Source organism: Microcaecilia unicolor, chromosome 1, assembly GCF_901765095.1.
Source record: "Microcaecilia unicolor chromosome 1, aMicUni1.1, whole genome shotgun sequence".
Lineage (NCBI taxonomy): Eukaryota > Metazoa > Chordata > Amphibia > Gymnophiona > Siphonopidae > Microcaecilia > Microcaecilia unicolor.
Genome location: NC_044031.1, coordinates 693104950 through 693117678, shown reverse-complemented (window position 1 = coordinate 693117678; position 12729 = coordinate 693104950). Strand labels below are relative to the sequence as shown.

At 46.5% G+C, this 12729-nt stretch overlaps 1 protein-coding gene across 2 annotated transcripts in view; it reads right to left on the bottom strand.

Annotated features, from left to right (window-relative positions):
* Positions 1-12729, bottom strand: part of ICE2 (interactor of little elongation complex ELL subunit 2) — a 161685-nt gene that overhangs the window by 110277 nt on the left and 38679 nt on the right. For both annotated transcript variants that reach the window (XM_030188449.1, XM_030188450.1), the window contains one exon: positions 5872-5991. In XM_030188449.1, coding sequence (XP_030044309.1) covers positions 5872-5991 — 120 coding nt within the window. The remainder of the gene's footprint in view (positions 1-5871; positions 5992-12729) is intronic.

Genomic DNA, 12729 nt, shown 5'->3' with positions numbered 1-12729 from the left:
AATACACTAAAGTAGTGGAACCAAGCCTGTTTCGTTAACAGTGAAATAGACCCCAGGAATGCTCCCGTGCAAGCGTTTTTTTCTCTCCCCCCCCCTGCCCTCCCCTCGATGTCCTGCGATTCTCTCCTCCCCTCCATGCCCAGCGATTTGTACCTGAACGTTCTCTGGCTGGCTTCCGTTCCATTTGTAACATCCTGACGTCAGCTCACCTCCAGCGTTCCCTTCCCTCTCTCTGTTCCGCCCTCATCTGACGTCATTACGTGTTTATGCGAGGGCGGGACAGTGAGAGGGAAGGGAACACTGGAGGCTTGCTGACGTCAGGAGATGTTCCGAACCCAGACAGCCAGCAACAGAACGTTGGAGGTACAAATTATTATATAGGACAAGGTCTCACCAGAATCTTAAACAGGGGCATCATCACCTCCTTTTTCCTACTGGCCATTCCTCTCCCTATGCACCCAAGCATCCTTCTAGCTTTTGTCATTGCGTTTTCTATCTATTTGGCCACCTTAAGATCATCACATACACTGACACTCAAGTCCTGTTCCTCTTTTGGGCACAAAAGTTTTTCACCCTTAAACTGTACCGTTCCCTTGGGTTTTTGCAGCCCAAATGCATGACCCTGCATTTTTTTGCATTAAATCTTAGCTGCCAAATTCAAGACCATTCCTCTAGCTTTTCTAAGTCCTTCCTCAAGTTACCCACACCATAAGAGGTGTATACCCTATTGCAGATTTTGGTATCATCTGCAAAGACACAAACCCTACCAGACAGCCCTTCAGCAATATCGCTTACAAAAATCTTAAAAAGAACTAGTCCAAGAACCAAACCTTGTGGCACACCACTCCTTTTCCTCAGAATGAGCTCCATTTACCACTATCCCTGTCACCTTCCACTTACCACTATCCCCTGTCACCTTCCACGCAACCGGTTCCTAACCCATTCAGTTACTTTAGGGCCTATCCCATCAACATGGTGCCTGAAGATCTAAGAATGTCTCAGTGGATCTCAACTACAGAAGGACCTGCACCTGAGTCTCAGAGTCCCTGGGCCTCATGGCAGCTAACATCTGAACTGCAAGTGGAACTTACAGTGAACTGTACCGCACTGCTGCCCACAGAGTAGGCATTAAAGGAACTGTGGTTACCCCGGCTATCCTTAGTAGCAGGAACAAGGAGATAAGCAGAGGGGGGCTTTCTCTCAGAGCAGTGTTGGGAGCACAATGCGCATAGCCTCAGAGATATTGTATATATATTGATTGCTACTTGTTACCTTTGCCATTGTGTTTACTGCCTCTATCACATTATACTACGACTGCAAAATTAAGTGATTTTCATAAACAGTTGGTTCAGAACAATCATTCAGAAACTGTACAGAGTGGAATGAGAATGGAGCTGCTTATTTGGCCTCCCAGAGGATTCTGGTCCCAGCCCCTGGTCTGAAACTACAAATACCGTTTATGTAAAAGGGTTACTCTGTGTCTAGAAACATACTAGGTGACACCCTTGGTGAAACACTGACCATGCCCTTACAGTTGCAAGGTTTTAATTTTTTTTTTTTGTATTTTTATTGACAACACACACAACAGTGTAATTACAATCTGACATGCCCTTTTGAACGAAACATTCTCCACATGATCCCTTTTAAAACAGAGGTAAAAAGTCAGTTTTCCATTTAAATCCTCTCCCCCTGATCTTTCGCTCCCTCATATCACTGAACTTGTCTATCTCATATCCCAGCCTTCCTGAGACCAAAAAGCAGCTAATGTGTACCGACATTCTTTATACGTCTACTGCTGTAAAGTGGATAAAATCCTGCTGTTTCCGGTGGGCCAACTTTACAACATGCTGCTGCGATACACATCGCAATAAATTTAGCTGACCCCCCCCCCCCCCCAATTAGGCAGTACTGCCATCAAAATATCTGGGGGTCCAAATGCAGTGTTACACAGCTCTATTATTACTTGTTGTATTTCTTTCCTGTATTGTTTGACCTTAGGACACAACCACCACACAAACATAAATAGATGATCGGTCCTCCAGATACTCCCGCTCCTCTCTAGCAGGACCACGAGGTATTTGAAAATTCCAAATAATAGTTTCATGAGTACCGGGTATTGATACAGGTAAAATCTGAGAAATCTGATGGATCGCCCTCCAAAAAGCCCTGGCCGTCACACAGGAACACCAGATATGACCCATTGTGCCAAGCTCCCTACAGCCCCTCCAACACAAAGAGGAAGTAGCAGTGAAAATATGGTGAAGGCGGGCAAAAGTAAGATACCATCTATACAGAACTTTGAATACATTTTCCTTAAAAGACAAAGCAGTAGAAACCTTCAGCACCGCCTTCTCCAGGGACTTCCACTCATCATCCTCAAGAGATGAGCCCAATTCACACTGCTAATTCTGGCAATGTACAGTATAAGGCCAAATAAGGGAATGCACATGATAAGGAATGGTGATCAAACCACGAGTACCCCGGGAATCTTCACACAAATCTTCCAAATACGAATCATCCTGGAGCACCTGAGAACAAATTGATGCCAACAAAAGAAAATGATACAATTGAGTATAGGCAAACTGTTCAGTAGGTAAAATTGGGAATGCCTCTCGCAGCGAAGCAAAATAAAGGAGCTCATCATCAAACAACTGCCCCCCATCGGGTAAAGGGACCTGGAGAAAACATGGGATTAAAAGCAATGGGAGCGAGACAGGATACTACCCGATCAAGATGAAAAACCAAGGTATCCCAATAATAAAAAAGTAGTGAAAACAGTGGGACAAAGATCACCAGGAAGACAGTGATGCTTGTGGGGCAACCACATAAGGAGGTGCAGAAGACAGAGCCCACAAATGCTTGCTCCAACTTAACCTACAACTTGTACCTGATACCACTTCAGTGCTGCATGCACTTGAGCAGCCCTATAATACCAAAAAAACATTGGGAACCCCCAAACCACCCTTCCTCTTATCTCTATAAAGAAAGGAGCAGAAAAGATGTGGATGTTTGTTATGCCAAATGAAATGCAACTGATCCTGCAAGCATGAGAGAAATCCCCTACAAATGCGAAGAAGGAGGACCTGGAACAGGTACATAAAGAGAGACAATATATTCAACTTCACTGTGGCTATACACCCGAACCACGACAAGTCAAACCCATCACACTTCTCCAAATCACAATATAAAGCCTTAACTAGAGGGAGGTAATTAGCAATAAACAAGTCCGAATAAGAAGGCGTAAGAAGAACCCTCAGGTACTGAAGCCCCTCCTGAACCCAGAAGGAAGGAAAAGAGGACTGAAGAGAGTCCAGAACCAGGCGAGGCAAGTTCATATTTAAGGCTTCCGTTTTATGCATATTAATCTTAAACCCTGAAACCACCAAATATTGCACAACAACCCACACAAGGTTAAGGAAAGAAGTCAGAAGCCTAGACAAAAACAAAAGAACATCATCAGCAAAAAGGGCCAGCTTGTGTTCTCTACCCTCTATACATACACCTGAAATATCAGGATCGAAGTGAACCGCCGAAACAAAAGGCTCCATCACCATAGCAAAAAGTAGAGGGAATAGGGGACAACCCTGATGGGTACCCATGAACAAGGAAAAGAAAGAAGAATTCCCCCCATTAATTCGGACACAAGCCTTAAGAGAAGAATAAAAGGCATTAATCCAGCAACACAAAAATAAGCACCAAACCCAAAATGCTCCTTAACCTGATGCAAGAAAGGCCAATGAACACAATCAAAAGTCTTCTCAGCATCCAAGCCAAAGACACATCAGAAAGGTCTCATGTTTGGCGAAATACAGCAAATCCACTATTCGCTGAACAGTATCCATTGGCTTGCCAGTTAGCTACAAATCCTACCTGATCAGGGTGAATAAAGGACAGGAGAACAGCAGTCAAATGGTTGGCTAAAACCTTGGCCAGGAGTTTGACATCTGAATTAAGCACAGAGAAGGGTCGATATGAAGCACATTCCATTTTATCTTTGTCGGGATTTGGAATAACAGCAATCCAGGCCTCCATTATGAACGGCAGTAAATCGTCACCCTCATGAACCGCATTAAAAATGTCAGCTAAAAGAGGAGCCAGCTCAACTGCAAAATGCTAATAGAAGTCATTCAGCAAGTCATCAAGACCTGGAGATTTACCTGTAGGAAGCTCTTTGATAACCTTCTGAATTTCTAGAGGAGTCACTGGACGATAAAGGTCCTTATGTTGGTCCTCAGATAACCAAGGAAGAGCAGAAGAAACAAGATAAGTCTCAATATCCACAGAGTGAATAGAAGCAACCTGGGTATAGAAGGCTTGATAGTATTCTTGGAAGTGTTTGCATATCAATGAGGACTTAGTCAGATACCCCCCACCCCATCATTCACAAGAAGGATAGTGTGATCAACCCAAAGTTGACGTAATTTAAAGGATAAAGAATGCCCCACCTTGTTAGAATGTTTGTAATGAAATAGCCTTTTTCGGGACTGGACAAAGGTCAACTGTTCAGAATAGATATCATCCAACTGCAATTTAGTGGCCTGCAGCTCACGAAACACTGCAACCAAACAAGTGACCTTATGACTTTCTTCCAACTGAATAATGGTAGTGAAACAGCGGGCCAACTGGGTGCAATGAAGCCAGACACGCTTACTAGCCTTTTGAAGAAAATAGATAGCCCCATGACATCATCTTCAATCCCAAACAATGCCCAGAGGGGGACCACAGTAAAGATCTAGGTAATCTTTTAATAGGAAGCAATAACCAGTGAACATCTCCTCTTCTTGCAAGAGAAAGGTGTTTAACATCCATTGTTTATCTTTAACTTCCTCCAAAAGAGAAAAGTGACAAGAGTCCAGACTGGACCGTAATCAGAAAAAGTGATATTCCCAATACTAGCATATGTAATCTATATGAGAGTAGGAAGCATGCGTGTGAGAGTAAAAGAAATAGACCAGAACCAGAGGGTGAAAGACGCCAAATACTCGGGAAAAGAACGTCAAAGCACAGGAAAGTTTAAAGTCAAGAGTGGTCTAGAGAAGAGTAAAAAGTAGCATTAAAGTCGCCCCCTAGGAGCAACTTACCATGCAGAAAAGATGACAAAAAGTTCCTAAGGTCAATTTTATTTGTAAGCTTTCAAGGGTCCACCAGCTCCCATTCTGTGTAAGAAGGACATGTAAGCAACAGCTTGGCTGAGTGGAACTCTGTGTACGAGCTAACAGTAATGCCCAAAATCTCAGCCCAGCAACAGTGCAATACGGCAGGAACTAAACTCCAAAACAGACAAATATAAAAGCTACACATCTATTAAAATCTCACACTTAGAGGCATATTTTCAAAGCACTTTGGGAGGCTAAGTTCCATAGGTTTCTATGGAACTTTGGGAGGCTAAGTGCTTTGAAAATATGCCTCTTAGAGGCTCATTTTCAAAGCACTTAGCCTCCCAAAGTTCCATAGAAACCTATGGAACTTAGCCTCCCAAAGTGCTTTGAAAATATGCCTCTTAGTGTGTTACCCACAAGGAAGATAATGGTTTTCCATTTTATTATTAAACACATGGAAGATAACTTTTTTTTCCATTTTATTATTAAACGGTTTTCCCCAATGTAAACAATTTCTGCAAACTCATCAGCAGCTTAACTAGACTATTTTTCAAGACATTTCCTCTGGGAACCTTTGCCATTAACAGTCTCCAGGACATCACACTCCTACTGACTAAACGACAACAAATTCACAACAGGATCATAAAATTTGACCAAAAATGTCATTATTCCTTCTAATTTACTCCTTGAAATTCACTTTCCTATTAAATGGCAAAAAGGGACACAAAGAAGTTATATTACTATAAAGCTGATGCAAGATTCAGCATGTTACCTCTGTGTAGCGACATGCATCTGCAGGAATCATATTATAATCTTCAGCACAACTCCTTGCAGCATTCTGTGCATACTTGAGAAATTCTTCAATTTCACTGCTTATTGCTGCTTTCAAATTCTTCAAAAAAAAAGAAAAACAAATTAAAATGGAGAATAAAAAAGTATCACTGTATAAGCATCCAACTTGCATCTCTCTTTCCACAAGCCAACCACATGTTCTTTTAAGGTAGACTTAAATCTCTCCCAGGACTGGCTGTATTTATCACCTTTTTGAAGGAATTCACTCAAGGCAGTGTACAGTAAGAATAAATCAAACATGAGCGATAGACAATTACAGCAATATAAATATTCAAATAACAATACAAAGTATGGCAGAGCATACCAATGTCAACACAATACTCCGGAGAAGGCTCGCTTGTGGGTATCACATCGTGTAATGTCTTTTGGAGAGGGTGTGGTTAGTGATTGTCCTTGAGAGGACCTTCGTGTCCTTGGAGGTGTGTAGAAGATCATCCTATTCTTCAGGTACTCAGGGACATTTCCTTTAAGGGCCTTGACGATCAGATATAGAGTTTTAAATTTAGCCCTGTATTGTACTGTTAGCCAATGAAGTTTTTTTTTTTTTTTTTTAAATGGTGGGATGTGGTCACGTTGTTTGCAACCTTCTATGAGTCTTGCTGCAGCATTCTGAATCAATTGGGAGCTGGTGCAGGCCCTTTGTAGTCAGACCGTTGTATAGTGCACTGCTGTAAGTCAGTCTTGATGTTATCATGGCATGCACAACTGGGATAAGATTTACTTTCTCGATGTAAGGAGAGAGAGACAGAGTAGCTACTGCAAATAGCAGAAGCAGCTTTTGAAGGCTGCTTGGATTTGGGGAATTAGAGTAAGTGCTGAATCTAGCTGTATTCCAAGGTTCCTGACTTGTGATTTGAGGGGGAGTACGTACTTCCCAAAAGAGATTTTGATGTCAGATATGTATTCACTTGTGTTAGGGACTCAGACAAGCTCGGTTTTACTTGGGTTCAGGCAAAATTTGTTATGTTTAGCCCATTCTTGAATTGATGTTAACAGGTAATCAATTTATTCAAGGCTGTAGGTAAGTCAGGTTCAGTGGGTATGAGTAGCTGCACATCATCCGCACAGATGTAAACTGACTGTCCACTGACCGAATCAGCTCAGCTAGTGGCTTGAGGTAGATATTGACTAAATGATAGTAGCGATTCTTTTGGTACCCTGCAGGTCAGTGCCCATGGTGGTGATAAGTTGATACCAAACATTATGGATTCTTGCCTATCTGATAGATAGGACCTGAACCAGGCAAGTACTGTTCTACTGATACCCATTTCTGTCAGTCGTGGGTAATTGCCAATTAGTGGCACCTACTGTATTACCCACATGTGTTAGTATTCAGTAACATACACGGATATTTTGCACCTAACTGTAGGCACTAATTTATAAAGTTGCCTTTCACAGGTTATTGAATACAACTCCTTGGGGAGATGGGCAGATATGCGAGGTATCCAGATGTCCACAGAGAACACCAGCTACAGGAAAGTAATTTTTCCCCGAGGACAAGCAGGATCATAAATCCTCACAGCATGGGATTGCCTAGCTACAGGCTGTCTTCTACAGAAAAAGGGAAAAACAAAAACCAAGGTGTTGAAACAGGCAGACACCAACATACTAGTGGTGGCAACTAGCCAGTTTCATAATTTTCTTTTCTTTTTTTTTTTGAAGGCTGCCTAGAACAGAACAGAAAAGAAAATGGCCTAGAGAAATTTTGAGAAATGTCCCGGTTCCACATCCTGATAGCTTCCCAACACAGGATGTACAATCCCGTTCCCCTCTGCTTGTTGATTTAACACATCACCATTTGCATCAATATAATAGTGTTGGCCAATCACATAAGCACTGACATGCTGGGAAAAGACCAAAGGTCCATCAAGCCCAGCACTCTGTCTCCAACAGCGGCCAATCCAGGCCCCAAGAACCTGGCAAAAAACCCAAAATTTAATAACGATCAATGGACTTTTCCTTCAGAAATCTGTCCAGACCCCCTTTAAACTCAGCAAGGCCTGCTGCCGTCACTACCTTCTCCGGCAATGAGTTCCAGAATCTAACTACGTGCTGAGTAAAGAAAAACTTTCTCCGATTTGTTTTAAACCTACCACATTCTAATTTCATCGTGTCCCCTGGTTCTATTATTGTTAGAAAGAGTAAACAAACGCTTCACATCTGTCCACTCTATCCCGCTCATTATTTTGTAAACCTCTATCATATCACCTCATATCTATGAATGCCTTTAGAATGTTCCATACTTCTCTCAATTCCATGAAAATTATTTGGTGAAATTTTTCTTGGTGGGGACCATAAACCCTATGTTTGGAACCCAGTACACGAGCTCCCCAAACAAGCATCTGTCAAGAGTATTTTTAGAGACTGTAGAATTTGCAAGGAACACCTTTTGCCGGATTGAACTGTTCACTAAGACAGAAACTCCTTAAAGGACTTTGTGACAGATATGATGTCCCACAGCCTGTAAGTGGCCAAGTCCACTATGTACTTAAAGTCCATTGAGCATGTCTCATTTTGAGACGTGCCGGGGCATTACATGCACTACCAAAGCCATGTGGCCCAACGTGTTCCATACTGAGGCTATTTCTATCACTATAGACACTAGATTGGTGATCCTTTGCTGTAGTGGAGACTCGCCTGAGTTGTGTGAGGCAGAACTCCACTGAATTCCAACTGTGGTGATGGGCTTAGTTGATACAGTGAATGATACATACCTGTAGCAGGTGTTCTCCGAGGACAGCAGGCTGATTGTTCTCACGACTGGGTGACGTCCGCGGCAGCCCCCACCAACCGGAAGAAGCTTCCCGGGCGGTCCGCACGCAGGGCACGCCCACCGCACATGCGCGGCCGTCTTCCCGCCCGTGCGCGACCGTTCCCGCCAGTTGAATGACAAGCAAAAAGATGAAAACGCAACTCCAAAGGGGAGGAGGGAGGGTAGGTGAGAACAATCAGCCTGCTGTCCTCGGAGAACACCTGCTACAGGTATGTATCATTCACTTTCTCCGAGGACAAGCAGGCTGCTTGTTCTCACGACTGGGGTATCCCTAGCTCTCAGGCTCACTCAAAACAAGAACCCAGGTCAATGGAACCTCGCAACGGCGAGGGTATAACAGAAATTGACCTACGAAGAACAACTAACTGAGAGTGCAGCCTGACCAGAATAAATGCGGGTCCTGGAGGGTGGAGTTGGATTTACACCCCAAACAGATTCTGCAGCACCGACTGCCCGAACCGACTGTCGCGTCGGGTATCCTGCTGGAGGCAGTAATGTGATGTGAATGTGTGGACAGATGACCACGTCGCAGCCTTGCAAATCTCTTCAATAGTGGCTGACTTCAAGTGGGCCACTGACGCTGCCATGGCTCTAACACTATGAGCCGTGACATGACCCTCAAGAGCCAGCCCAGCCTGGGCGTAAGTGAAGGAAATGCAATCTGCTAGCCAATTGGAGATGGTGCGTTTCCCGACAGCGACCCCTAGCCTGTTAGGGTCGAAAGAAATAAACAACTGGGCGGACTGTCTGTGGGGCTGTGTCCGCTCCAAGTAGAAGGCCAATGCTCTCTTGCAGTCCAATGTGTGCAACTGACGTTCAGCAGGGCGGGTATGCGGCCTGGGGAAGAATGTTGGCAAGACAGTTGACTGGTTAAGATGGAACTCCGACACCACCTTCTGCAGGAACTTTGGGTGGGTGGGGAGCACTACTCTGTTGTGATGAAATTTGGTATATGGAGCATGAGCTACTAGGGCTTGAAGCTCACCGACCCTACAAGCTGAAGTAACTGCCACCAAGAAAATGACCTTCCAGGTCAAGTACTTCAGATGGCAGGTATTCAGTGGCTCAAAAGGAGGTTTCATCAGCTGGGTGAGGACGACGTTGAGATCCCATTGCGGGAGGCTTGATAGGGGGCTTAGACAAAAGCAAGCCTCTCATGAATCGAACGACTAAAGGCTCTCCAGAGATGGCTTTACCTTCCACACGATAATGGTAAGCACTAATCGCACTAAGGTGATTCCTTACTGAGTTGGTCTTGAGGCCAGACTCTGATAAGTGCAGAAGGTATTCAAGCAGGTTCTGTGCAGGGCAAGAACGAGGTTCTAGGGCCTTGCTCTCACACCAAACGACAAACCTCCTCCACTTGAAAAAGTAACTCTTTTTAGTGGAATCCTTCTTAGAGGCAAGCAAGACACGGGAGACACCCTCAGACAGACCCAACGCAGTGAAGTCTATGCCCTCAACATCCAGGCCGTGAGAGCCAGGGACTGAAGGTTGGGGTGCAGCAACGCTCCGTCGTTCTGCGAAATGAGAGTCGGAAAACACTCCAATCTCCACGGTTCTTCTGAGGACAACTCCAGAAGAAGAGGGAACCAGATCTGACGGGGCCAAAAGGGCGCTATCAGAATCATGGTGCCGTGGTCTTGCTTGAGCTTCAGTAAGGTCTTCCCCACCAAAGGTATGGGAGGATAAGCATACAGGAGGCCGGTCCCCCAATGGAGGAGAAAGGCATCCGACGCTAGCCTGCCATGTGCCTGTAGTCTGGAACAGAACAGAGGCAGCTTGTGGTTGGTCTGAGAGGCGAAAAGGTCCACCGAGGGGGTGCCCCACTCTCGGAAGATCTTGCGTACCACTCTGGAATGAAGCGACCACTCGTGCGGTTGCATGACTCTGCTCAGTCTGTCGGCCAGACTGTTGTTTACACCTGCCAGGTATGTGGCTTGGAGGAGCATGCCGAACTGGCAAGCCCAACGCCACATCCCGACGGCTTCCTGACACAAGGGGCGAGATCCGGTGCCCCCCTGCTTGTTGGTGTAATACATTGCAACCTGATTGTCTGTCCGAATTTGGATAATTTGGTAGGACAGCCGATCTCTGAAAGCCTTCAGTGCGTTCCAGATCGCTCGGAGCTCCAGGAGGTTGATCTGCAGATCCTTTTCCTGGAGGGACCACAGACCCTGGGTGTGAAGCCCATCGACATGAGCTCCCCACCCCAGGCGAGATGCATCCGTCGTCAGCACTTTCGTGGGCTGCGGAATTTGGAATGGACGTCCCAGGGTCAAATTGGTCCGGATGGTCCACCAGAGCAGTGAAGTGCGGCAACTGGTGGAGAGGCGGATGACATCTTCTAGATTCCCGGTGGCTTGAAACCACTGGGAAGCTAGGGTCCATTGAGCAGATCTCATGTGAAGACGAGCCATGGGAGTCACATGAACTGTGGAGGCCATATGACCCAGAAGTCTCAACATCTGCCGAGCTGTGACCTGCTGAGACGCTCTGGTCTGCGAAGCGAGGGACAGGAGGTTGTGGGCCCTCGCTTCGGGAAGGAAGGCCTGAGCCGTCTGGGTATTCAGCAGAGCTCCTATGAATTCCAGAAACTGTGTTGGCTGGAGAGGGGACTTTGGGTAATTTATCACAAACCCCAGCAGCTCCAGAAGTTGAATAGTGCACTGCATAGACCGGAGCGCTCCCGCCTCCGAGGTGTTCTTGACCAGCCAATCGTCGAGATATGGGAACACGTGCACTCCCAGCTTGCGTAGGTACGCCGCTACCACCACGAGACACTTTGTAAACACTCGTGGGGCAGAGGCGATCCCAAAGGGCAGCACACAATACTGAAAGTGCCGTGCGCCCAGGCGGAATCTGAGATACTGTCTGTGAGCTGGCAGTATCGGGATGTGAGTGTATGCGTCCTTTAAATCCAGGGAACATAGCCAATCGTTTTTCTGAATCATTGGCAGAAGGGTGCCCAAGGAAAGCATCCTGAACTTTTCTTTGACCAGGAATTTGTTCAGGCCTCTCAGGTCTAGGATGGGACGCATCCCCCCTGTTTTCTTTTCCACAAGGAAGTACCTGGAATAGAATCCCTGCCCTTCCTGCCCGGGTGGTACGGGCTCGACCGCATTGGCGCTGAGAAGGGCGGAGAGTTCCTCTGCAAGTACCTGCTTGTGATGGGAGCTGAAGGATTGAGCTCCCGGAGGACAATTTGGTGGAAGGGAGGCCAAATTTAGGGTGTATCCGCACCGCACTATTTGGAGAACCCACTGGTCGGAGGTTATGAGAGGCCACCTTTGGTGAAAAAATTTTAACCTCCCTCCGACCGGCAGATCGTCCGGTACGGACACTTTGAGGGCGGCTATGCTCCCGTGGATCCAGTCAAAAGCCCGTCCCCGGCTTTTGCTGTGGAGGAGCAGGGGGCTGCTTAGGCGCACGCTGTTGACGAGAACGAGCGCGCTGGGGCTGTCCCTGTGCCTGACGAGGCCTTCGGGCCGGCTGGGTGTACCTACGCTTTGCAAAAGAATAGGGCACAGCCTGCCGGGCCCGGGAAAAACGTCCACCTGCTGAGGTGGGTGCTGAAGGCGCCCGGTGGGAGAGCTTGTCGAGGGCGGTTTCCCGCTGATGCAGTTGGTCCACCAGCTGCTCAACCTTCTCACCAAAAATATTATCCCCCCGGCAAGGGACGTCGGCCAGTCTCTGCTGGGTGCGGTTGTCCAGGTCAGAGGCACACAGCCATGAGAGCCTGCGCATCACTATACCTTGGGCCGCAGCACGAGATGCCACGTCACAGGTGTCATAGATACCCCTGGACAGGAACTTTCTGCACGCCTTCAGCTGCCTGACCACCTCCTGATAAGGCCTGGACTGCTCCGGCGGGAGCTTATCGACCAGGTCCGCCAGTTGCTTCACATTGTCCCGCATGTGGATGCTCGTATAGAGCTGGTACGACTGGATGCGGGTCACGAGCATGGAGGATTGGTAGGCCTTCTTCCCAAACGAGTCCAGAGT